We start from the raw sequence: 27481 nt of genomic DNA on the forward strand, positions 1-27481 counted from the left end.
AGCTTGCACATCAGCCATTGTTAATAATTAGTCTCCATATCAATAATATTTTATTAGCTTTTATTTATATATATATATATATATATATATATATATATATATATATATATATATATATATATATATATATATATATATATATATTATGTATATCTTCAAATGTAATCTGTGTATATGTTTTGTGTTAATGAACTTTTGAAAGTTATCATTCATTTAATGGTGTATTGGCCAAAAATAATGAACAAAAAATGCACAAAGCAGAACAGATTCACTTACACCTGCAACTGAAAGCAAAACGGTGTATAAAAACAGCAATTAAACACATTGGGACAGATTACAAGTGGCCTGCTAATGATAGAGTGGGTTGTGAAGCGCAATATCTCTGGACCACGCTAACAATAGCACACGATATTTCAAGTCTGTAGTAAAGTGCGTTTACCAGAAAAAGGTAAGTGCGACAATCGCTGTAAGTGTAAGGGTTAAAAAATTTTTTACAAAACGCATTAAAATAAAGTATTACACCATATATACACTTTTGAATATAATATATAATTTAAATATTGTTAAAAATGTTTAAAAGGGTTAAAATGGATATGGTATATGGCAAGGTGTTTGACTGGAACGGTCTCCAATGTATATACAGTATATAAAAGAAGTGAGTACACCCTCTGCAATATCACTTAAGTGTCAAATTATTAAAAATTGTATAATCTTCAGTAATTGCATCACTTCTAAGTTTTACAGTAGGGTATTTGCTCTTATGTAAAATTAAAAACTAACAGCTTAGATTTACTATATTAAAAATACCATCCCCACAGTAGGAACTGTATGTCTAAATATGTGTATGTCTGTATATACAGTATACATGTGAATATATGTGATTATATGTGTAAATATGTATGTGCACATATACATACACATATACACATGTATACAGATAATGTATACAATAATTTTTACTTTGAGTGCAGTTAAAGCTTGACCAAAAAAAAATAGTGCTCTAGTTTAAATGTATATTTAAAGGGACACTGAACCCAAATTGTTTCTTTCATGATTCAGAAAGAGCATGCAATTTCAACCAACTTTCTAATTCACTCCAATTATTAAAATGTATTCATTCACTTGGTATCTTTAGTTTGAAAAGCAAGAATGTATGTTTAGATGCCGGGCCATTTTTGGTGAACAACCTGGGTTGTTTTTGTTGATTGGTGGATAAATTCACCCACCAATAAGCAAATGCTGTCCAGGGTCTGACCCAAAAATTGTCTGGCTCCTTAGCTTAGATGCCTTCTTTTTCAAATAAAGATAGCAAGAGAACAAAGAAAAATTGATAATAGGAGTAAATTAGAAAGTTGCTAATTGCATGCTCTATCTGAATCACAAAAGAAAAAAATTGGGATTAAGCTAAACAGGTTTGCATGTTAAACAAGTCCATTGGCTTATTATGGCATGTTTACTAGCTCTATTGATGAAAAAGGGAAAATGTAGGTTTATTCTACAAGTAAACATCTGACACAACCAATATATTCTCTTTACATGCATATAATCAAAACAAATTTTCATGTCTTTTTAAACTGGAACAAAGTGATTTTTTTAGAATAATGTGACATATTGTTCTGACATATGCAAGAAAACATATAACTTTATGTGAATAAATAATTACTCTGTTTTCTTATTTTAGCACATAACCAAAATCAGAGACCAACTATTTTTAAAGTACAAAATATGTTTACTCATAGGTGGAAAATGTTTCAGCTATACATGGAAAGCAAGCCCGTGGCGAGATAACAAGCGTATTGTTTGGTGTCAGCGTTCAGATGGAATAAATGTTACAGGTATAGCAATAAACACTTTTTAGTATTAAAAGGGATGTATCATTTATTTCTTCCCTCTGGCTTTTGGATGTGTGCAATGGGACAACTGAGACAGGAGATTTATTCCTAATGAGATCACTGCTTTTAATGAGGAAACGTTTAGACTATTTTAACACTATCATTTTTGTCATCTCTTATGTGCAGTTCTGAGATGTGCACAGCAATGTAGACATCTTACCTTGGTTTATAGTAATTGACAACCAAAGCTAGATACTGTATTCCAAAGGTGCCCATACTATAGTGAGACAGATCTATTTTTGTGAAGCTTTTCAGTTTGCTTTCCATGTGCTAAGCTTCAGAAAATCTAAGCTTGCACACAAAACTGATCTTTGCTTAATACATGGGCATATATATATATATATATATATATATATATATATATATATATATATATATATATATATATATATATACAGGGAGTGCAGAATTATTAGGCAAATTAGTATTTTGACCACATCATCCTCTTTATGCATGTTGTCTTACTCCAAGCTGTATAGGCTCGAAAGCCTACTACCAATTAAGCATATTAGGTGATGTGCATCTCTGTAATGAGAAGGGGTGTGGTCTAATGACATCAATACCCTATATCAGGTGTGCATAATTATTAGGCAACTTCCTTTCCTTTGGCAAAATGGGTCAAAAGAAGGACTTGACAGGCTCAGAAAAGTCAAAAATAGTGAGATATCTTGCAGAGGGATGCAGCACTCTTAAAATTGCAAAGCTTCTGAAGCGTGATCATCGAACAATCAAGCGTTTCATTCAAAATAGTCAACAGGGTTGCAAGAAGCGTGTGGAAAAACCAAGGCGCAAAATAACTGCCCATGAACTGAGAAAAGTCAAGCGTGCAGCTGCCAAGATGCCATTTGCCACCAGTTTGGCCATATTTCAGAGCTGCAACATCACTGGAGTGCCCAAAAGCACAAGGTGTGCAATACTCAGAGACATGGCCAAGGTAAGAAAGGCTGAAAGACGACCACCACTGAACAAGACACACAAGCTGAAACGTCAAGACTGGGCCAAGAAATATCTCAAGACTGATTTTTCTAAGGTTTTATGGACTGATGAAATGAGAGTGAGTCTTGATGGGCCAGATGGATGGGCCCGTGGCTGGATTGGTAAAGGGCAGAGAGCTCCAGTCCGACTCAGACGTCAGCAAGGTGGAGGTGGAGTACTGGTTTGGGCTGGTATCATCAAAGATGAGCTTGTGGGCCCTTTTCGGGTTGAGGATGGAGTCAAGCTCAACTCCCAGTCCTACTGCCAGTTTCTGGAAGACACCTTCTTCAAGCAGTGGTACAGGAAGAAGTCTGCATCCTTCAAGAAAAACATGATTTTCATGCAGGACAATGCTCCATCACACGCGTCCAAGTACTCCACAGCGTGGCTGGCAAGAAAGGGTATAAAAGAAGAAAATCTAATGACATGGCCTCCTTGTTCACCTGATCTGAACCCCATTGAGAACCTGTGGTCCATCATCAAATGTGAGATTTACAAGGAGGGAAAACAGTACACCTCTCTGAACAGTGTCTGGGAGGCTGTGGTTGCTGCTGCACGCAATGTTGATGGTGAACAGATCAAAACACTGACAGAATCCATGGATGGCAGGCTTTTGAGTGTCCTTGCAAAGAAAGGTGGCTATATTGGTCACTGATTTGTTTTTGTTTTGTTTTTGAATGTCAAAAATGTATATTTGTGAATGCTGAGATGTTATATTGGTTTCACTGGTAAAATAAATAATTGAAATGGGTATATATTTGTTTTTTGTTAAGTTGCCTAATAATTATGCACAGTAATAGTCACCTGCACACACAGATATCCCCCTAAAATAGCTATAACTAAAAACAAACTAAAAACTACTTCCAAAACTATTCAGCTTTGATATTAATGAGTTTTTTGGGTTCATTGAGAACATGGTTGTTGTTCAATAATAAAATTAATCCTCAAAAATACAACTTGCCTAATAATTCTGCACTCCCTGTATATATATATATATAAAAATGTATATATATAGTATATTCCTTAATCCCTTAAGGACAAAGCCATTTTTCATTTTCTTTCCCTTAAGGACCAGGGCTATTTTTACATTTCTGCTGTGTTTGTATTTAGCTGTAATTTTCCTCTTACTCATTTACTGTACCCACACATATTATATATCATTTTTTTCACCATTAAATGGACTTTCTAAAGATACTATTATTTTCATTATATCTCAAAAAATTTAAAAAAACACACTTTTTCTAACTTTGACCCCAAAAATCTGTTACACGTCTAAAGCCACCAAAAAAAACCAATGCCAAATAGTTTATAAATTTTGTCCTGAGCTTAGAAAATACCCAATGTTAACATGTTCTTTGCTTTTTTTGCAAGTTATAGGGCAATAAATACAAGTAGCACTTTGCTATTTCCAAACCATTTTTTTTTTCAAAATTAGCCAGAGTTACATTGGAACACTGATATCTGTCAGGAATCCCTGAATACCCGTTGACATGTGTGTGTATATATATATTTTTAGTAGACAACCAAATAAAAAAAAAATGTTCACTTTCTCACTAACTTTTACACAAAGTTTCTCACTGAAATTATTTACAAACAACTTATGCAATTATGGCATAAATGGTTGTAAATGCTTCTCTGGGATCCCCTTTGTTCAGAAATAGCAGACTTATATGGATTTGGTGTTGCTTTTTGGTAAATAGAAGGCCGCTAAGTGCCGCTGCGCACCACATGTGTATTATGCCCAGCAGTGAAGGGGTTAAATAGGGAGCTTGTAGGGTTAATTTTAGCTTTAGTGTAGTGTAGCATACAACCCAAAGTATTGCTCTAGGCCCATTTTTGTGTATTTCATGTCACCATTTTACCACCAAATGCGATCAAATAAAACAAATCGTTCACTTTTTCACAATTTTATGTTTCTCATTGAAATTATTTACAAACAGTTAGTGCAATTATGACACAAATGGTTGTAAATCCCCTTTGTTCAGAAATAGCAGACATATATGGCTTTGCTTTCTGGTAATTAGAAGGCCGCTAAATGCCACTATGCACCACAGTTGTATTATGCCCAGCAGTTAAGGGGTTAATTAGGTAGCTTGTAGGGTTAATTTTAACTTTAGTGTAGGGATCAGCCTCCCACCTGACACATCCCAACTCATGATCCCTCCCTGACCCCTCTAAAACAGCTCTCTTCCCTACCCCATCCCACAATTGTCACCGCCATCTTAAGTACTGGCAGTAAGTCTGCCAGTCCTAAAATAAAAGCCTTTTTTTGTTTAAAGCATTTTGTGATATATATAAATAGTTTCTGCATTGTATGTTCCCCCCTAACTCCCCAACCTCTAGACCCCCCAAACAGCTCTCTTAACATCCCCCCTCTTCCTTTGTGTGGCCATCTTAGGTACAGTTTCTTAAAAATGTGCTCATTTTTATTATTTTTATACCCCATTTTTCTGTAGTGTAGCTGCCCCCCCCTCAATATCCTAACCCCTCCCAGCTCGATTTTAAATCAAGTATTGTCCCCCTCCCTCACCGTCTCCCTTAGGCAGACGGGTGATCAGTCGCGTGCGCCCCCCCCCCCCCACTCGCGTGTGCACTCCTGCCGCTCCCCTTCCCGGCACAGCAGCCGGAACTAGTCCAGCGATGGGCTGCCCACTCGCCTCCCTGCAGCTGCTCCCACCCACCAACGATCAGCACCAACACTGTGAGATGCAGAGAGGGCATAGAGTGGCCCTCTCTGCATCAACAACTCTGCATATCTATTTCTGCAGTGCCCCACTCGTGGGGCATGCAGAAATCGTGCAATCTCGCTCTTTTGAGTGAAATTGTGGCAGAGAAAAGCCCAGGACTGCAGAAGCCCAGGACTGGTCCTTAAGGGCATAATGACCAGCGTCATACAGGGTACGACGCTGGTCGTTATGGGGTTAAATAGTTGTTTTTTAAACGTTTAAAAAGAGAGATAAGTGAAGGGGGTATGATTAAACATCTTTCCAAAAAGTAGGGGGAAATCAGCACTCTTTTTGCATTAAACCATACGTTCTTTTATTATCCATATAAATGCATCTCCCAGACACAAGTGAATTCCGTCGTGAAATTGGAACCAATATATCTATACATATAAGTGCATCTAAGTGCTTATTAAGCCATTTACTTCAACACATAGCATATAGCAATACTTAATATGTCCCTTTAAGACCTTATAGCATATTTGAATAGGCACATATCATCCATTGCTCATATTGGATTGTTAACCTCTACTTTTCCAGGCAAGGTTAGTTCATCATCCAAACAAAGAACTAAATACAAAAACCATTGAGATTGTCCATCCTGTATTTTTTGCAAAACAAAGCAGTTATATTCAAACTGTATTGAGCCAGCTTCACAGCTTTACAGGATGGACAATCCTGTAAACACACACCTGAATGTGATTTAGGGTGTGCCATTATCCCCCAATCATTTCACTTGTTTACATAGGTTTTGGGACTCTGTATTAATTATTTGATGTTACACACCTTAATGTGATTTAAGGTATGTCCTTATCCACAATCAGGTGGCTTTGTATGTGATGATGCAATGTGTTATATGTACTACGTGAGTTTATTAAATCATATACCATCATATTAAATACTCCACAAACCCTGTTGCTCTGTCAGTCCCATACGTTCGCCCAAATCTCAATCAAGTACCTCTGTTTGGACGACTACGATCACACACCTCTAATATCAATCTCAATAGTAAACAATGTGATGTCACATAGTAAGCCAATCTGCTACATTCTAGTGGCCCTAAGGGGCGGGTGTCTGAGAAAGGGGTGAATACCTCGAAACATCACGCTAGTTAAATATACTATTTGTTTTACAAAACCAGAGAGTGCTAATTTCTTGCTAGTCTATTATTCCTATTTTTGCACCCTGGTGCCTACTTGACCAGTTTGGTGAGAGTGCTTATTAACCTAAATAAATTATTTATTTATTAAATTAAAATTTTTATTTTAATGTGTATATTTATTTTTCTGCCTAACTTGGGTTTCATAGTTGGGGCCATATGTAGTGGCACAATGGCTAGAATGGAAGAGGAGTCCCCAGAAACATAGGGAGCGCAGGTCATCCAGAACAGCTGGTAGCATCTGACTTTAATATCTGACTGCACAGCCCCTTTGATCTCTGGTAAACTTTAGCAGCCTTGATAAAAGTTGGTGGAGCCAGTGACAGCAGTGGAACACACCACCAACACCCTAATGTATACTACTGGGGCATATGGGCACTAGACAATTCTCCAACTATTTATATACTGCAAGATGCCAGTGCACATTTTTCTCCTGCATGATGCCTGGTGTGCATATATGTGTATCTATCTGAAATCATAATTGTGCAGTACCACATGTGTAATGTATAGGAATGCATGTAGATTAGACAGATAATAAAATGTTTAGATGGCCATAATTATTATTCAGTGTGTGTCCTATTTCAGTGTATAGAAAGGGGACATAATTATACAGTGCAATGTGTTCATTTTCAGTGTTCAGCACCAGTGTATAGGCACCCATCATCATTACACAGGGCAGCAAGTTCTTTTTTTAGTGTATGAACCCTCAACATCATTATAGAGTGCAGCCAATATGTTATCAGTGTAGCATGTTTATTGGTGTATAGATGACTTGCATTATCATATAGTGCAGTGTGTTGTGTTAATTTCTGTATAAATATTCATCATAATGAATATTCAGTGAGACTAGCCCAAAATAAGTGTTAATTGTACTGTTTTTCCGGCTAAAACTTGCCAGTACTCCACTGCAAACTAAAGGGATCTATTGTGGGGCTTGAACAATGCCTACTTATAGGAAAGTTTTTCAACAAGTATTCTCAGCTGCTTAACACATCACTATAACATTTTCTTAAGAAGCAGTAATGACAATGTATATAGTTTTATCATGGTGGGGTTGGCAAAAATGTCTTTTCGCCTGTGTAGCCTAAAATCCTAGCATTTACATCATCATCCTTTCCTGTGTCTAAAAGTACAGTATGTAAAAAAACATTTTTTTAAATATGTAAATCCAGCCATCCGATCCCATAATGGACAATAATCAATACAAATTAACTGGCAAAAATGGGCAAAAGAATGTAATAATGAGGAAAACATACATAGTGATCAAAATTATGTTGCCACCTTGATCAATGTTTCTCACAATGGGCCAGATTAGGAGTGAGGCGCAAATGAGTGCTCCCGCTTGAGCGTTAATTGCGATAGAAGTAAGATTTTTGCACTCGTCAGGTTGCGCTCATATTATGAGTTGAAAGTAAACTTTCTTTGCTCTAGTGGTAACCCAAAAAATATGCTTTTTACATGTTTTCATCTATGTAACGGCAAAGGGCTCCAATGCACATATATATATATAGCTCAATTCCATTGTTAGCCTGTTCTATAGTGATTTACCACCTGGGTGCAACTTTTAGCCCAGTAATGCTTTTAACAGAGTAGAACTTTCCTGTAATATATCAGTCTGATCCTGCCTAATACGGTCAGTCCAGCGTCGAAATACCAGGCAATACTTCTCTGAACAAGGAACACAGCAACCCCAGACAATCGTTTCAGCCTTCATTGGGCCTCGCCAATGAGGTGTAGCAGTATTCCTCAAAGCACACTCTAAGTAGTATTTCTCTAAGCGGGATCAGACTGATATACTACAGGAAAGTTCTACTCTGTGAAAAGCATTACTGGGCTAAAAAGCTGCACCCAGGTGGTAAATTGCCATAGAACCGGCTAACAACGGTATTGAGCCAGTTGTTCGTTCCTGTGAGTGCACTTTTCTATTTATGTATATAAATATATATATATATATATATATATATATATATATATATATATATATATATATATATATATATATATATATATATACCTGCTAGTGACACACCAATCTCACACCTTGAGCTGCTTATTATTTTGTCAGTGACTAGATGTAATGCCATGAACAGCCTGTAGCTTTTTCTTTCTCTCCCTGGAATCATGGGCAGTTCTTGTAAATAATTATATTGTCACTGCTTGTTATATTAGAGAGGAAAACACTGCTCTGACAGAGGCTTTTTTTTATACTATTAGTAATTTTACCCATTATTATGACCTATAACAGTTGTTAAATTGCATATAGCTGCTGTAATTGCTAAGCAGAATTTTAGTGTTTCTCAGATATTCATTTTAGAGTCTGGGTCTAGATGAGGGGAAAAGGGACTGACTCTAGCACACAACCAGTGTTGCTTTGTGCATTGCCACTGTGCAAGTACTCTACCTTTAGTGCCAAGAAAAGTTAGATTAGTTTATAGTGTGTTGGGAATTGTGGCATGATGGGAAACTTTTTTGTACTTGTAGTCAGCCAGTGACTGCTGGAAATGTTTTTGTGTGTGGGTCTGTGTGTGTGGGTCTGTCTCTGTTTAGTACTGTTGTTATGTGCTAGAGGTTGACATAACTCTTTTCAGGTGCTAGATACTTGTTGGTGACAGTAATTTCGTAATATATATATATATATATATATATATATATATATATATATGTATATATATATGTATATATACATACACACACGTTTTGTTTCTTGGATGTTTCATAGCAAGTGCCTCACCAGCCTCTGACCTCACCGCACATCACTGATTTATGTGTATATATATATATATATATATATATATATATATATATATATATATATATATATATATATATATACACACACACTTACATATGCATCTTTAGAGATGTATATGTATGTGTCTCAGTGTTTAAGCCCTGTGCCTGCCTTTTTGTCTAGCACCTGAGACCTCATATCTTTGAGCCCTTATAACTTTTGTGTGCAATATTTTTTTTAATAATTTTATTTGATAGTGTTATTAGGAGTGTAACTATACTTTGTAATGAATTTTTGATGTGTTTTGTGCAACTTTATGTTTTGCAAAAGTTAACCAGAGCTCGGAAGTCGTTGTAAGGATTGTAGGGTAATCGTGATTGCGTTAAGGTGATCACGTTTATTTTCAACTCATAATACGAGCGGTAAGCCCAATGAACGCAAATTATTGCGATATACCCCTTATCGCTTGGGAGCAAATGTTAGTGCTCTCCTAGTAATTTAGCTCAATATTGCTTTTTCTGAGCTTTTCTTTCTACTATGATTTTGGATATAACCTGATTTAATAAAATCTAGTCTACTGTAGAATAACCTGGGTATAGAATGAATTAAATACTGTGGTGTTTAAGCCACCTAAGTTGTGTGTTACGTTGAAAGAAAAGGGGTTCTCTTAGCTACATTTATATGAGTTATATTATACATTAGAATTATATTTGTTTTGTTACTTTCCTGATAGAATGACAAATGTTTTATGTTTTTCTTCCAGTTCTCAGTGTATGTTCTTGAGTAAATGCCACTGTTGCTGCTACAGAAACAAAATAATATTGCCACTAAATTCATATAAGCAAGAAATAAGAATATGCATTTAACAGCGTTTTGGAAACAACTATCTTAGGCCACTGAGGGAATAAAAGCCTGAGAATAATGTGCTTTACCTCTATTAGAATTCCTAGTTTACAAGTAAAAAGGGGGCAGGAGGGGGTTGGAAAGTATCTACAGGATTTGCTGCTTCTGTAATGTTTGCAGTTCACAAATATGTTTTTTAGGTGGTTGCACTATCAAGTCACAACCAGCAGCAGTTCGACATTGTGATCCGCCCTGCAGAAAACCCTTTTCCTACTGTTTGCAGGTAATAAACCCTTTTGAAATCAATTAAGAATATTATTTCATTTCATAGAGATCCAATAGAGGGAAACCAAAGGAATGTAATTTTATATATTTAAGTGTTTAAAATGTTTTGGTTCCATCTAGAGGATTTTATGTTGCATTGGCCAAATTAAAACATGAGCATAGATTATTATATGGCATAGCTTTGCTTAAATGTACTTTACCATTTTATAGATATTGTGAAAAAAATGATGAAAGAAAACTAATGACATGAAAAGAAAACTTATATAAAATGTATATTAGAATAAAACACACACAGCCAAGTAAATGTGTCAACAGAAGTATTCATAAGTGCATTTTAATTTTTAATAGAAGCATTTGTAATTCACTCCTATTAGCAAAACACATTTTTATGGTTTAAAGTGACATACAACCAAAAATATTTATTTCATGATTCAGAAAGAACATGCGATTTTAGACAACTTTCCAATTTACCTCTATTATTTTATTGGCTTCCTTCTCTTGCTATCCTTTGCTGAAAGGTTTATCTAGGTAAGCTCAGGAGCAGCACATAACCTAGTTTCTAGCTGCTGATTGGTGGCTACACACACGCATATATATATATATATATATATATATATATATATATATATATATATATATATATATATATATATATATATATAAGGTAGCTGTGTGTATGGAGGGCACTCACAGGACTTGTAGAATAGGTAAAAGTATGTAATCTTTATTTTCCAAAATTAGTAGTACATCAAGCAAATGTCGAGGTTTCGGCCCATTCTAGGGCCTTCTTCAAGACACATTTTTATCATCATCAGTGCACATAGCACACAAAAACTCCAACGGCTCCCAGTAACTGGAAACGGGTAGTTACTTGGAGCCGTTGGAGTTTTTGTGTGCTATGTGCACTGATGATGATAAAAATTTGTCTTGAAGAAGGCCAAAGAAAGGGCCGAAACGTCGACATTTGCTTGATGTACTACTAATTTTGGAAAATAAAGATTACATACTTTTACCTATTCTACAAGTCCTGTGAGTGCCCTCCATACACACAGCTACCTGGTTTATCACTCTGAGGATTGCACCCGGGGTTTGGTTACACAAGAGTGGAAGGAGTGCTAGGCTGCCGGCTATTATATATATATATATATATATATATATATATATATATATATATATATATATATATATATATATATATATACTGATTGTCATTGGCTCACCCAGTTAGAAACCATTAGTACATTGCTGCTCCTTCAACAAATGATACAAAGAGAATGAAGCACATTTGATAATAGAAGTAAACTGAAAAGTTGTTTAAAATTGTATGTTCTATATGTTCTACCTAAATCATCGAAAGAAAATGTTTGGGTTTCATGTCCCTTTAAGGGACATTTTTACGTATGTTGTTTTTACTTAGTGCACCAGAAATAAAACACTGCATCTTCTCAGAGAGTGATAGTTTGTACCATGAACATGTTGGCTTTCTCAGAAGGTACAGTGTTTCAGTTTGGGAGCACTGACCACACACAATATATGGAAATATATTCCCCAGAAGCAGTAATACCTTTTACAGGAAGCATTTTTTTCTAATACAAGTATACAAGTGTACAACTGAAATGTACTCATACACATTTAAAGGGCCATAATACCCAAATGTTTTTTAAACACTTGAAAGTGCTGCAGCATAGCTGTAAAAAGCTGACTAGAAAATATCACCTGAACATCTCTATGTAAAATAGAAAGATATTTTACCTCAAAAGTTCCTCAGTAGCTACCTCCCATTGTAAAGGATTTCTAAGCAGCATTTTAATGTGTCTGTCCTGGGACAGCTTAGGGGATGAGCCTTGTGCACTCTCATATTATTTCCCTATTCAGCTTACTATGAAATCTCATGAGAGTTAAGGCAAATCTCATAAGATCACAGTAAAAGAGTTCATGACCTCAGCACTGCTGATGCATATTGGCTGCTGTTCATTTCTTCATTTTTTTTTTTTTTACCTGCAGCTGGGAACAGCCGAGTATAACTTTTTACACAGAACTTACTCTGCTGAGCTGAGGAAATTGTGAGGTCAAATATCTTCCTTTTTTACATAGAGATGCTCAGGGGATATTTTCCTGTCAGCTTTTTACAGTTATACTGCATCAGTTTCAAGTGATTTAGCATATGAGTATTATGTCCCTTTAAGTTGTGATTATTATGTCCCTTTAATTGTAAGCATGTGTGTGATGTCTATTAAGTGAACATGATTATTGAGTGCGTTGGCTAAGACCTTGTCAGAAACAATTGAACATAGTAGCTGCAGTGATATGTAATGAAGGAGATCAGAGGGTAGTGTGTGATTAATAAGTGCTGCAATCAAGAATGAATTTTTAAACAAAATTTGATAGCAGATAAAAACCAATTGACCCACTTTGAGATTATACTGTCAGGTCATTACCCTTTATAATAAAGTATTTCTTTCTCACATTACCTCCGTGATTTTCAATTGATTAGCACCAGAGCTTGAACTTTTTTTACGGGAACTCCATGTGGATTAAAGGGGATATAGGCCCATGAAGCAAAGGGGGATAAATTATCTGAACTGACACAGAAAAAAATTGAAACAAGGAAACTAGAAATGTGTAAAGTGCACAAATCTATATATTTGTGGTCAACAAAGTGTAACAACCAATAGATGCACTCACAGGGAATTACAAGGTAACCAGGAAACCAGTAGTGATTTTTTCAGACATCATAGAAGCATAGTATATACCAACAATTGGGAACTGAAATTGAAATCATATTATAAGCATTTACAACTTTAATTTATTCAGTAACATTTGCAGGGTTTTGCTACCTGGGAATATACCCCATAAAAAGTTTTCTGAGTATATTTAAATTATCTCTCTTTCTATGACCAGTAGGAGCAAGATAACGACTTTGTACACTAAGCAATCACTGTGTTAAAACTATAGATTTATGGGCTATTGATTATAAATTCAAATCTAAGGACATTATATTTAGTCATTTTAAAAAAGCATTCTTATGTATGCGTCTTGTATTTGTACTATGACTGTTTAGTGTCCTTTAAAATATGTCTAAGTCATTCAGTACCTCAGAGAGTGCTGCAGTAGCTTGAATGATGAATTCTTCTCAGGGATAAGGGTTCAGGGGAACATGAATGAGGATGAAACAAAGCAACTAAAAAAATAAACATACTCCAGTTTCACTGTATGCTACTTTTGGTTAATATTTGGTTACTAGGCTTTTACATAATGTATCTTTTTTTTTTTTTTTTTTTTTTTTTTTAAAGCTTTATTAGTAATAAATCTAGCAATACAAATAAGTTCCCAAACACAGTGGGAAATGCCAAACAAGTTGCATATAGGTCATAATACAACAGAAAGAAGAGGGAAAAAGAAAAAAAACTTTTTCCCCGTGTCAAATGGTACCGTAGCCAATACGGATGAGCTACGAGTGAGGGATAATAGCTGGTACATTTTGAAAGGGAGAGGAAGAGAAAGAAGAAAAGCGAGAGAGAAAGAAAGAGAGAAAAAAAAAGAGAATGGGGAAAAAGAGAAGAAATAAAAGGAAGAGAGGAAAATGGGGAAGAAGAAAAGAGAGGAGAGGGGCTCTTGTGAAGACATTCCACCAGCGGGAGTGATCAGAGGGAGGCATCTACATATCAGCCCTGGGGAGCCAATGAGGCTTAAACATTGTAGCCCAGTTTTCCCAAGTCGACTCGAAGAGGTCTATTTTATTTATGGTATAGAACACATTTCTTTCCATAGAGTTAATATAGGCCATGATGTCTACAACAGAGGACCAACTCGGGGGGTTCTGGGATTTCCAAGCTCTAGTGATCGCCAATCTAGTGGCCGAGAAGAGGTACACACACATATAGCTCTGAAACTTGGGGAGGGAGTGAAGGCCCACATGTAATAGAGCAGTTTCTGGGGATTTTGGGACATGTATATTTAACCTGTCTAGAAGAGTGTAAACCCTATGCCACAGATGCTTAAGTTTGGGGCAGGCCCACCAGATGTGGAGGGAATCTCCTGGTTTCCCACAGAGCCTCCAACACTGGGAGGTAGGAATCAGTTTAAGTCTAAAGAGTCTCATTGGGGTAAAATACCAATGGGAAAGCAATTTATAATATGATTCATAAAGAGTCGTACAGTGTGTGGCTTTCCTAGTGAGGTCAAAGGCCCTAGACCATAAGGACTGGGGGTAATGCACATGTAATATATCCTCCCATTTTTTGACATGTAGTGCCTTATCATCTGGAGTTGCCCCCTCCACAAGCCAGTAGAAGAGAGTCAAGGGCCTACAAATTTTTCCCCCCTTTTTCCATAGTGTCTCCCAAGCGGTCAAGGGACGGGATAGGGGCTGGGTGAATCCCCAGGATCTCAAGATACTTTTAATCCGAGTGTATTCAAAGCGTAGTTTGGGAGGGGTGACCGTCGTACCGGTTAATTGGGGCAAAGGCTGGTAGGTATCCAGAGGGTGGGGTGAGATTAGGTCGGAAACCAAAGAAAGGCCCAGGTTGGACCACGTGTTAGGGTGCGAGTCAGGGAGGACCAACAACAGACCAGTGAGCGAGTGGATAGGCGAGGGGTGAGGGGATATCTTAGGAAGATGTCTCAGTTTATCCTAGGAACTTAGGCATTCGTTAATGATAAAGTTCTCGATATTAAGCGTGCGTCGGCAATGTGGGGGAATCCAAATTAAGTCATGCAAATGAACATTGCTGGGAAGGGATGCCTGCTCCAGAGCGCGCCATCTGCTTGCACACGATCTGTTTCCCCATTGTGAAATATGGGAAAGCATGGCTGCTTCGTAGTAGCGGGTAACAGAGGGAGAAGCAACTCCTCCTAATGATTTCGAGTATTGAAGTAGCTTATGGGCAACTCTGGCTGGTTTACCCTGACAGATGTACTTCGAAAAACCACTTTGGAACTGCAGCAACAGACATTGCGTAAGCCTTATACGCAGGCATCGAAAGAGGTAGGTCAATTTAGGGAGAAATGACATCTTTAAGGCCGTAATCCTGCCCAACCAAGAGATAGATTTATAATCCCATTTAGAGGGCAAGGATCTTAGTTCAGCTAGTAAAGGGAGGTAGTTGTCGCGTATCAACTGGGTTTTATCTGGTGAGATAAAGATTCCTAAGTGCTTGATATTAGTGGGCTTATGATTAAACCCATGTGTTTGTATTAATGCCTGAGTATAGTCTGCGGGGAATCCCTTAGTGTATACCTCAGTCTTTGAGACATTAAGCTTATAAAACAACATGCCTCCAAAACGGTGGAGCAACGATAAAAGGGCTGGAATAGTTGTATGGGGGGAGAATGTAAATATAGTAATGTCGTCCGCGAAGAGAGCAATTTTATGGGTGGTACCGTGAAGGGTAATTCCGGAGATAGAGGGATCTTGACGCGTAAGCTCAGCGAGGGGTTCAATAGCGAGGGCAAAAAGTAAGGGAGACAATGGACACCGCTGACGCGTTCCATTAGTCAAAGGGAAGGAGCTGGAGCAAAACCCCAAGCCTCTGACCTTAGCCGACGGGCACGAATACAGGGCTTTAATAAAGGACACAGACTCTTGGGGGAATTTGAGAGTGTATAGTACCTCCCACAAGTATTCCCAGCGAACCCGATCGAACTCCTTCTCGGCATCAAGGGAGATAACCGAGAAGGGTTTGCCCAATCTTGTGGCTTCCGACACAATATTAATTAGGCGTCTGGTGTTATCAGGACCTTCGCGATTGTGTATGAACCCTACCTGGTCCATATTAATTAAGCTGGGTAGCAGAGTAGCCATACGATTCACAAGAATCTTAGAATAAATCTTGATATCGGTGTTGATGAGGGATATGGGTCGGTAACTGGGACACAGAGAGGGGTCCTTCCCTGCCTTAGGTATAGTGACAATTGTGGCTTCCAGGAATTCCTTTTTAAAAGAGCCCTGAGAGCCAGAGTATTGGAAGAAACGGTGCAAAATGGGAATGAGATGCCTTTTGTACGTTTTATAGAATAGTGCAGGGAACCCGTCCGGGCCCGGGGCCTTGAGTGGTTTGAGGGAGTCAATTACCCGCTTAACTTCGAGTATAGAAATAGGTGCTTTGAGGGTGTCCTGTTGTTCGTCTGTCAGGGTAGGGAGGTTAAGGTTTCGAAGGGTCTGCTGAATATCGAGTCGTGGGGTAACGGTGGGGGATTCTGAGTTCCGGATATTATAAAGTTCCTCATAGTAAGATGCGAACATAGAACCTATTTGTTTAGGTAGTGTGGAGGACTGGCCCTTATGTTTCAGAATTTGTATTCGGGAGGCACTTTCTCTATGTCTGAGCTTATTTGCCAGCATGGTGTCTGCCTTGTTCCCTTTGTAATAAAACAGCTGCCTCAATTTCAGAAGCTGCTGCTGCGTCCGTTGTAGTTCTAGAGTGCGTATGTGAGCTTTAAGTTCTGTAATGGCAGTGGACTGTGCTGGGGAAGGAGAGTGTCGATTGAGTTTCTCTAACTCGTTGAGCTTGCTAAAGGCTTGCGAAAGGGGCAACCCACGGGATCTATGAAGAATAGCCTGTTTTCTAATAAACAAGCCTCTAACTGAGGCCTTGATGGCCCCCCAAAGGGTATCGTCAGTAACGGTTTGAGTGTCGTTTAAAGCAATTAATTCTCTAAGGTCTTTTTCTAATTCCAATCGAAAGGGAATGTCGGATAGGATAGTGTGTGGCATAGACCATGTAGGTCGGCATGAAGAGGTAAGAGAGTTGTAGGCTGTAAGTGACACTTGATCATGGTCAGACCATGCACAAGGGAGAATATGAGTATCCTTAACGTGGTCTAAGGTTTGGGATTGGCTAAAAATGTAGTCCAGTCTGGTGTAGGTTAGGTGAGGGGGAGAAAAATGCCTATAGTCCTTATCCAGGGTGTGAAAGGCGCGCCAGGTGTCATAGTAGCCAAATGTAAGCATTAGGGATCTAAATTTAAGTGACAGGGAATCTAATGTATAATCGTTAGGGTTCGGTTTATTAGATTTTTTATCAAGCAAGGGGTCCCATATAAGGTTGAAGTCTCCACCCAGGATAACTCTACCTTGCTTATATTTATCAACTGTCTTAAGAATTTTGTGTAAGCATTTACACTGGCCTGAATTAGGGAGGTAAATCGATACTAGGGTGTGCATGCATTGTTTAGTCTGCAGCCAAGAATAATATATCTAGCCTGGGGGTCGATTTCTTGGAAGACAATTTCACAGGCCAGACGCTTGTGGATTAAGATGGCAACACCTCTAGCCTTTGCGGTAAAGGGGGCAAGGACTACAGTTGTATATTGTTTGGAGAAAAGTGTGGGAATGTTACCGACTTTCCAGTGTGTCTCCTGGAGGAAGACGACATCTGGGTTTGAGTGTTGGAGTGACCTAAGGAAGACACTGCGCTTACCAGGTGAATTCAACCCTCTAACATTATGTGTGAGGAATTTTAAGGTGTCCCTGTTAGCCATTTAAGTATTGTGGGAAGCAATCTAAGAACAAGAGCTTGAAGAAGAAAGAAGGAAGAAAGGAGGAAAGGAAAGAGAAAGTACATAAGGAATATAGTCTTTATTAAACAACTGATAAATTGTTGTGGCGGAATTAGTCCACCAAGGTGAACCCAACATTGGGGTTAAATGGGGGGGAGATAACCAAGGTCCGGCAAAGGGACCGGGACAGTTTGACCTGGAGGTGCAAATATAGCTATAAACATTTAAAAAGAACAATGAACAGAGCTTAACTGACATATAATTAAGCATAACAGAAAAATAAGGTATATAATCATCTTGTAGCTGAGAGTCTAAACCTGTGAATCACAAAGTCCGAAAGTATGGACCCTCAGGGGATCATAGCAATAAACATTTAAATAGAACAATAAACAGAACATAACTGACAAATAGATCAGCATAAGGAAAATGAGATATATACTCATCTTGTAGCTGAGAGTCCCAACCTGTGAAGCACAAAGTCCAAGTGCGTGGGCCTTCAGGGAATCCCCTCCTGAGGGGCGGATAGATGTTTCTGTCGTTTAGGCCTCTGCTCTTTGACCTGCCACTCAGGGGCCGAAGCCCTGAGCCTAGACTGGGTGATAGATGATTGGGGGGTATTTATGGGTGGGCTCAGGCCCCAAGATTCAAGTAGCGTGAAGCCCTGAGTGAGGTTAATCACAGTGTGTGAACGATTGTCTTTTGTGATGAGTATTTTGGTTGGGAAGCCCCATCTGTACTTTATGTTTTCACGCCTCAGAACCCCTGTTATTGGGGAGAGCAATCTCCTTTGCTGGAGGGTATGTTGTGATAGATCTTGTAACAGCTGGACATTCTTAAACTTTTCAGGTAGGGTAGGCTTACGAAAGGCTGCCTGCAGAATCTGATCTTTCAGGCTATAGCTGTGGAAACATGCAACTACATCCCTGGGTTTGTCTGCCGAAAGTGCTCTCGGTCTCAACGCTCTGTGACAGCGCTCCAAGGTATTAGGAGACATAGTGAATGTACCCAAGAGTTCTTTAAACAGCTCTGAGAGGTAACCATTTAACTCAGCAGGTAAAATATCTTCTGGGATGCCACGAAAGCGAATATTGCTGCGGCGTGACCTGTCCTCTAAATCAGCCAATTTATGCTCCAGTTGCGTGATTTGTTCTGCCAGAGATTCAGAGTATGCCAGCAGATTAGTGTGGTCAGTGACCAAGTCGTCTTGTTTGCGTTCCAAATCGTCAACCCGTTCCCCAATCTCAGAAATGTCCTTCCGTAGCTCCGCAGAGCTGCAATGGATCTCTTGGGTGATTGAATGGGTTTGGGCGGCCAACAGTTTCTGCATAGTTGTCTCTGTGATGTATTTGGAAGAAGATATGCAGGAGTTGACACTGGATTGTGAGTCCCCATCTTGAGAGTCATGATCAGCATGGCTAGAGGCTGACTGAGACGGTACTCTGGGGGCTTGAAGGGAAAAATGATCCAAGACTGTCTTCTTGGCCATGGACTGAGGCTTAGATTACCTCCTGGCATTGTGCGGCATTATGGATGTAGGCAGACAGTAACGGTAGGGCAAGAGACTTTTAGTATAGACTTTCAAATTGAGCAGGTGGGGTTCCCCTGTAATCTGTGAAGTAATCAGTTAAGACATAAAAATGCAGGATAAAACATTCGTTAAAGCATTAGACAAAAATTAAGCTAAATTCAATTAAGCTTATATTGCTAAGCAAGGTCAACCGCCCCAGCCATGTAAGCTCTTCCACCTACCACATCAGAGAGGAAATATACTCCATGCAAAATGCCCAAAAGGGCAAAGTAGGAGGGACAACTGACGTGGTGGTGAAAGAGCCTCAGGGAGGGAAATTAGGGATAACAATCTGTCTAGAATGATGCACTCCCGAGGGTGAACAAGTGGTAGGTAGCGACTCTAGCTTATGGGGTAACCAGTTTAGTCAACTTTTAATGCGAGAAGACCCAATTAGAGGACCAACGGTTACCAAGTGAAAAGGTCACCAAGGGCCCCCACACACCTCAGGAAAGGGGGATACGACCAATTGGAAGGGGAAAAGGAGAGTGGCAGTGACCAGCCCAGACAAGCTGGGCCGGAAAGGAGGAGGTGCGAGGGGGACCGAAGCAACCAATCCCTCCCCGTGGGACTCACAAGCAACACCAATTGAGTGCAGTACAGAGGAGGGAAAGATTGGGGGAGACCAGCACACCCGGAAAGAAGCTTATAGCGTAACAGTTGGAGCAAGGGAGACCTGGGTACAGCAACAAGTGTCTAAATGCGCCTGGACTCACGCAGGAGTCGATAAGACTTTGGGGGGATGAGAGGAGGCTACACTAATGGTTTGACCTCCCTCTTGAGATGCACAATAAAAGGGGCGAATAGAGGCAGAGGGTGCAGTAAAGTAGAGGGCCCCTGGCTAAATATAGGGGGGACAGTGTATATAACAAGGCACCTAAAAGCCTTAAAGGTACAGGTGGCACCTAGATAGGTAATGGTGGTTGCAAGCCTGAGGGGAGTGTGTTTCCCAAATGCAGGGAGGTTGTTACAGTAAGCGAGGAGGGCCCGGTGGGGCCAGAAATGCAAAGGGGGCTGGGAACCTGAAAAAAAAAAGTACACGTTAAAATAACCACACTACACCCTGATCCCAAGGTCAGGGACACCTGAGCTGACGCAGCAGCTATACTGAAATGTAAAGTGCTCCAGAGGCCCTAGTGGAGAGCTAGGAGGAGAAAAAAAACAAAACAAAAAAAAACAAAAAAACAACTGCAACAAAATAGTACACAGTACACAGAAATGCAGATATATATCCCACTATTGATGAGGAGCAGCTCCACTAGTAGCCCTCAAGGGCAAAGGAGAACATCAAAGTGTAGGGCCCTAGTCCAAGCCCCAATCAAAGGTGAGATGAGTCCAGATGAAGTTAATGATTAGGTCTGTAGGGCTTCTGGGGTGGGCTAAATGGGCTTGACAGGTCTATAGAAGGGCCCTCCCAGGACTCAGTACAGTAGGCCTCACCAGGGGTCAGGGGCCAGCTGGATATTATTGCCCGGTTATATGAGGGCCTCAGGGGAGGCCAAAGAAGACCGGGCGATATGTTGTGGGAGACCTTAAGGGGCAAGCTCTGGCATATATAGGAGCCCCACGTAGCCCTCCACCTCTCCCAGTCCCACCTCACCTCAGACCGGGACCAGTCTCCCCTGCGTGAAGGCCAACCGTAATTCTCTGATGTCGGCAGCTGTGGTCTGAAGGCTGTTGATTAGCAAGCCGGGGCAGAAAGAATGGAGGCCAGCCGGTCACTCCTCCCAGCTTGGTGGCAGCGCATCGAGTGACAAGGAGGGCCTCAGGAGATGGCGAATCTTCACGCCAATGCTGCAGTAGGTATGTTGGGTTCCGTCATGCAAGTGATCCACTCAGCCAGTGGTGTAATCTCAGCCGGCTCTACTTTGCGACCTGTTTCCTTTGTTGAAACACCGGGTCTCCTGCTCCAGCTCAGTCAGCTGCAAAGGCGCGAGGACTGCAATACACTGGGCCAAAAATGGCGGCCGTTCGCGCCAAGATGAGGGCAGGTTCCCACCGGGTCTCCTGGATCAGCTCTCCACCAACAGGTAGATATCCGGGGGTGGTTTCAGTCTCAATAAGGATTCTTATCAGTACCCCTGTGGGTGGGTTCAGTTCGACCGCTGCTCCAAGCTAGCTTCTCAGGATCCCAGGAAGCCGCGGCTGTAATCGGGCAGCGTGGATGACGGGAGAGACTCCCCTAGCTCCCTAGATGTAAGAGAGAGGTATGCCTGTGTTAGCAATGACTCCGGAGTGGAGCTCCGGCCCTCCGGAGTCGAGTATACCTGGTGGGCTATACAGGAGTAAAGTCTCTGCCTTGTAGCAGTTAGCGGTCCAGTATATATTTAGTAATCCAGGTTAGCCGGTTTTCCCTGCCTGGGGATGTGTAGACATATGATACAACTTGATCCCTGTGTGAAGCTCTAATCCACTGTGGGCAAATTAGAGTAGTATTCATGGGTTTTTAACTCTTATTAGTAGGTTATTAAATTTTTCTTGATGGAGCTCTGAGGTTATGCTGCTACTCAGCTCTGCGGTTAGCTCTTCCCCCAATCTACATAATGTATCTTTAAATGTGAGGCCTGCTGCTTTGAAATGGATATCTGTTTTGTGTGTTTTTTGTTGAGGTAAGTTGAATTTCGGTTTCACTTAAACTGTATCCAACTTCTAGTATTATAATAATAACTGATTAAACTTCCTATCTTTTGGGGGGCGGAGCCGACCGCCGATGCGGCAGGATGGATGTATACCAAAGGTGCTCCTGATCTAAACATAGATTTCAGTGTTTTTAATACATTTTCTCATTCATTAAGACTACAACAGAGATGTAAGCAAGAAGCTTCTCTAATTTGTGCATCTTTAGTAAATTGGAGTACTTTGAGTACTTTGCAAGGCTAATTGTGCTTGGCCCCTATATGCTTCGGTAAAGGAACGTGGATGCTGGCGGGATTTATGGACGGCAAGTTATAGCCAATACTCAATGTGATCCGCTGCTTTTAAAGTCAGGACTGCTGCATTATTTCCACCCAGAATACTGGATGAAGCCAAGAGAGCTGCTTACATTTATTTGAACTTAGCAATAAAACCACCTGCTCTGGGATAATGGCATCGGCTCAGAAAGAAACAGACACTGGGATACTTACCTTACTAGAGGTTCACTTTAGCAAGCTCCACTTACTGATTGATAACTTTAAGGGAGATCTCGGTGCTGCTGGTTGTGGTGGGATCTGCTGAGTGCTGCTTTGGGACAGATAGACATGCTTCCAGGAGGAGAGAGTGCCTTTGGGATAGTGGGGCCTTTAATTCTGACCTCTTACTCAGGGGCTGCGAGACAATCAGGAGGAGATGTGTTTTGAGGGCGACGCAGCTCTATCGCTTCCCGATTCTCCCTACCCGAATACAATATATGCAAAGCTGAATCAAATCGGAGATGTCTGTAATGCTGTGTTCAGCTGAATATGCGGTCTCCTTGCAGAGTGGAGATGTGGCGCTGAAACGGTCCCTAATCAAAGAGACCCCACTCTCCCAGGAACTACAGGGACTGCTCAGTGTGTGGCATTGGGCTTCTCCCAATGCCTCTCATAAGAAAGTTGGGATAGGGTAAATCCTTTAAACAGGCATAGCCGCATAGGCTCCTCTCCCACCTCTCAGGCAGAAAGGGGCAAAAACTGTTGTACAGACATGAGCCTGTTAACCACCAGAGACTAAATTGCAGTTCCTCTCCAAAGCACCACCACTAATCCTATTCCATGTCCTGTTGTAGCAATGACTGAAATTATATTATTTTGGTAGCTTTGGGAAGACTGTGTGTGAGCAGGGATTATCAATCATATTCAGCTGCCATACAACTACAGTAAGGGGTTTAATAAATGAGCCTTTCATTTTCTGGGGGTCTGATGTCGGCCCAAGGGCCCTGGGTGGCACCAGGTCCAGCGGAATGACCTATCCAGCTGTCATACATTAGGCTATGTTTTATATATACTTACCCTATATATTTGTATGTACGTGTATATATTTATATATATATATTTGCTGACTGTCTTGATTCCCTGCTGCTGGTCAGTAGTCTATTGTGTATTTTTCTTTACTATTTTTAAATCACCAAATATACTCCAAAAGGGCTTTATTTTCTTTTTTTCTTTCTTATTCTTCTTTCACATATATTAGTACAGCATAAGTATGACAACATCGTTATTAATTATGCTATGGCACGATATGTTTTCGTATTGGTTAACTAAATGATATGCCTAGTTTGTATGGTTCCTCACGATACTGTGACAGTATATGTTTATGTACATACTAGGTACTATAGTTTAATTTCACTATTTCAGTTTCATGTATTGTGCTTGTTTATATAATTTTGGACATTGTACATCGACATGATTATCTGTACGATTTAACTTAATCATTGTTGTCAATGTTCAATATATATGAAAAACGTAATAAAAAAGTAATTTAAAAAAAAAAAAAACTTCCTATCTTTCAAATTGAAGATATGGGCTAGATTACAAGTGGAGAGCTATAAATCTCTTTCATGACCGCAATGTAAAGGCACTTTTCAGTGCCGTTTTTTTTTCTAACACCCCACTCCCACCAACTTTAACTCCAAAATACTGCCTAGTGCAGTAAATTTATTAAAAAAATAAAGATGCTGTCATCTTTATAGTTTAATAAACTATACTAGACAGTATTTTGGGGGCATTTGGGGCAAATTTATAAAATTAACCAGCATGCCACTCCTCCGGTGTATTTGGGAAGTGGACATGATGGACTAGGCGTTAGTGCAAAGCATTTAGGACAACCTTCAGATGACGTGAGAAGGTTGCCTGGTTCATACCTATGCCTAGAGCTGTCACAGCCTGGAACGATCCAGTTGCCAAGAAATAGAGGACCGATAGCAATTTCAACATCCCAGGGATTGCCCTAGTTCTTTCAGTGAGTGGCTCGAGAGAGTCCATGATTTTGACATAGAGCCTTTCAATAGAGGCCCTATCTAGTTGAAATCGATGGCTCACCTCTCGGTCACTGAGGGCATGAAGAGCAATCCTAGGCAGGAAAACTCTTTGCACTCGCTGGCGTCTTCGTTGTCAAACGACAGCCATCAACACCCGTCTTTCCCTGCGTCTCCTTAATAAAAGTAAAAACTGGACTGCATTGAGTATGTACATGCTCAAACTCAAAGTAATAATGAAATTGATGATTGAAGAGCCCCTGTTATAACGCCTAGTTTCACAGTTGTGAATGATTTCAGTAATTGGATAAATGATGCGCCAAACGTTACCTAACAAATGACTTGCACATTTTGATTATTCTCGTTTTGCGAGCGATTAATTGAATAATTTATTGAAAAAAAATCTTATTTTCGTTATTTCTTGCGTCATTTGACGAGCACGATGGGATGTCCAAATGAATATCTGATTAGGTCATCCATGTGTGTTTATCAGCTGTAAGAAATGCAGGTGTGTTTGTGCAATTAACTAAATTAATTATGAAAAACACATGAGTATTTCACTCAAGTTTAATTCATATTTCTGAATTTTCAGTGTTTGGATGGCAGGATTGTGAAGGTTAAAAAGGTCAGTGATTACTGTGTTTTTAAGATTACATATTAAAGGAAAAAGTGGTGTATTAACATTTGCAAACCTAAGTAAGAAAAAGAATGTTATGTAGATTATGATATGAAATATTGTTTGATATCCTTTATGTGATTCATAATACCATATACAAATCATTTCAATGTATTTTGAAAGCGCAAAGTTAAACAGTGACATAAATGAGCAAAATACAAATTTGAAATGGCATTCTAACTCCAAAAAAGCATCATAGCAACAGAATGAAAACCGTGACATTGTTTATTTTAAAAGTAATATGAGTGACTGACCTTTTAAGCCTCCACGACGCTGCCATACAAACAGAAGATCAGAGTTCATGTCATGCCTATGTAAATATGCAGGTGTTGTGCATAATTAATTGATAGCATAATTGTTGTGCAGTGTTTTCATTCTCTTGCTATCCTTTGTGTGAATGTGTTTTCTTTTTTCAATCTTTGAATTGCTGTGTAGTGTTTTCATTCTCTTGCTATCCTTTGTCTGAATGTGTTTTTCTTTTTTCAATCTTTGAATTGCTGTGCAGTGTTTTCATTCTCTTGCTATCCTTTGTGTGAATGTGTTTTTTCTTTTTTCAATCTTTGAATTGCTGTAAGGTGTTTTCATTCTCTTGCTATCCTTTGTGTGATTGTGTTTTTTTTTTACAATCTTTGAATTGCTGTGCAGTGTTTTCTTTTTCTTGCTATACTTTGTGTGAATGTGTTTTTCTTTTTGCAATCTTTGAATTATAGGAAGGGAATGCTATTTATAAAAGGGTATACATATTTAATAATGCTTTCTATTGAGTTTTATTAGGTGATATGCTTGACTCTAGCAGCATCGATCATAAGATTTCAGTTTTCTGATTGCCATTGACTACTATAGCATCCGCGACCTCTAAGGCGGCGGATTGAAAACTAGGTACGCTGCGTTGGATAAGTAACTGTTCATTTTTTGAGAACTTTTTAAAAGCTTCAAATTGTGTCCAATACCATGGCCGAATACACAGAATTATGCTAGAATTGCAGAGGTTTTCTATTCGCATCGATCTGCATTGAATTGAGACCGTCGGATCATATGTTACGTCACAAATGTCAAATTCTTGCGGTCTTAAGGCTTTGATAACTACGGCGCATCAATCTTGCGACAACTATGAGGCAGAATTCTGGCGCATTTTCTGTTGACGCTTTGATAAATAGGCCTCCCAATCTCTGGTTAATTTTATGTGCTAATTGCTACCGCGAGCTTGCGGTAGCAATAACCAGCCACTTGTAATGGATGGTTAATTACTGCACTCATACAAACGGGCACATTCTCTACTTTGCAGGAGCGCAATAATTTAGCGCTCCATTTATAATCTAGCCCTATATGTATAATACTAAAAAAAGATAAAGGACACCCTTTTAGCTTAGGAAAGTGCTGATTAATTGTAACGTATCTTTTCACCTTTAATCCTCCAAGTCCTTTCTTAAACTGAAAATATATTCAAATACACAAAAAAACACTATCAGTATGGTCCATAATGACCCCACCTCCTTTAAACTGCCCTATCGGCTTTAAAGGGACAGTACAGTTAAAGGGCCACTAACGTATCTTTTCACCTTTAATCCTCCAAGTCCTTTCTTAAACTCAAAATATATTCAAATACACAAAAAACACTATCAGTATGGTCCATAATGACCCCACTCCCTTTAAACTGCCCTATCGGCTTTAAAGGGACAGTACAGTTAAAGGGCCACTAAACACAAAATCTTTCTTTCATGATTCAGATAGAGAATAGAAATTTAAACAACATTCCAATTTACTTCCATAATTTATGTTGCTTCATTTTTTAAAAATACTTATTTGAAGAAAAAGCAATGCACATGGTGAGCCAATCACATGATGCTTCTATGTGCAGCAACCAATCAGCAGCTAGTGAGCATATCTAGATATGCTTTTCATCAAAGAATATCAAGAGAATAAAACAAATTAGATAATGTAAGTAAATTAGAAAGATGTTTAACATTGCATTATCTTTCTAAATCATAAAATAAAAAATGTGGGTGGCATGTCCCTTTAACTAAAACATTTTCTTTCGTGCATATGAAAATGCAATTTTTTTTGTTATTGCCATTCCATCTCCTTGGTTGTAAACTAAAAGAAAGGGATGTGAATCATTAATGCATATATGTAGAATAGATTTTTTTTCCCCAAAACAAGACTTTTGTTAGCCAATTTACAATGTAACTTGCAGTTC

General features: G+C 39.3%; 1 protein-coding gene across 1 annotated transcript in view; it reads left to right on the forward strand.

Moving 5' to 3' along the window:
• Positions 1-27481, forward strand: part of THSD7B (thrombospondin type 1 domain containing 7B) — a 1177597-nt gene that overhangs the window by 1118752 nt on the left and 31364 nt on the right. The window contains 2 exon segments of the mRNA XM_053712541.1: positions 1740-1835; positions 10524-10606. Coding sequence (XP_053568516.1) covers positions 1740-1835; positions 10524-10606 — 179 coding nt within the window.

This window comes from Bombina bombina, chromosome 1 (genome assembly GCF_027579735.1).
Source record: "Bombina bombina isolate aBomBom1 chromosome 1, aBomBom1.pri, whole genome shotgun sequence".
In the NCBI taxonomy this organism is placed as follows: domain Eukaryota; kingdom Metazoa; phylum Chordata; class Amphibia; order Anura; family Bombinatoridae; genus Bombina; species Bombina bombina.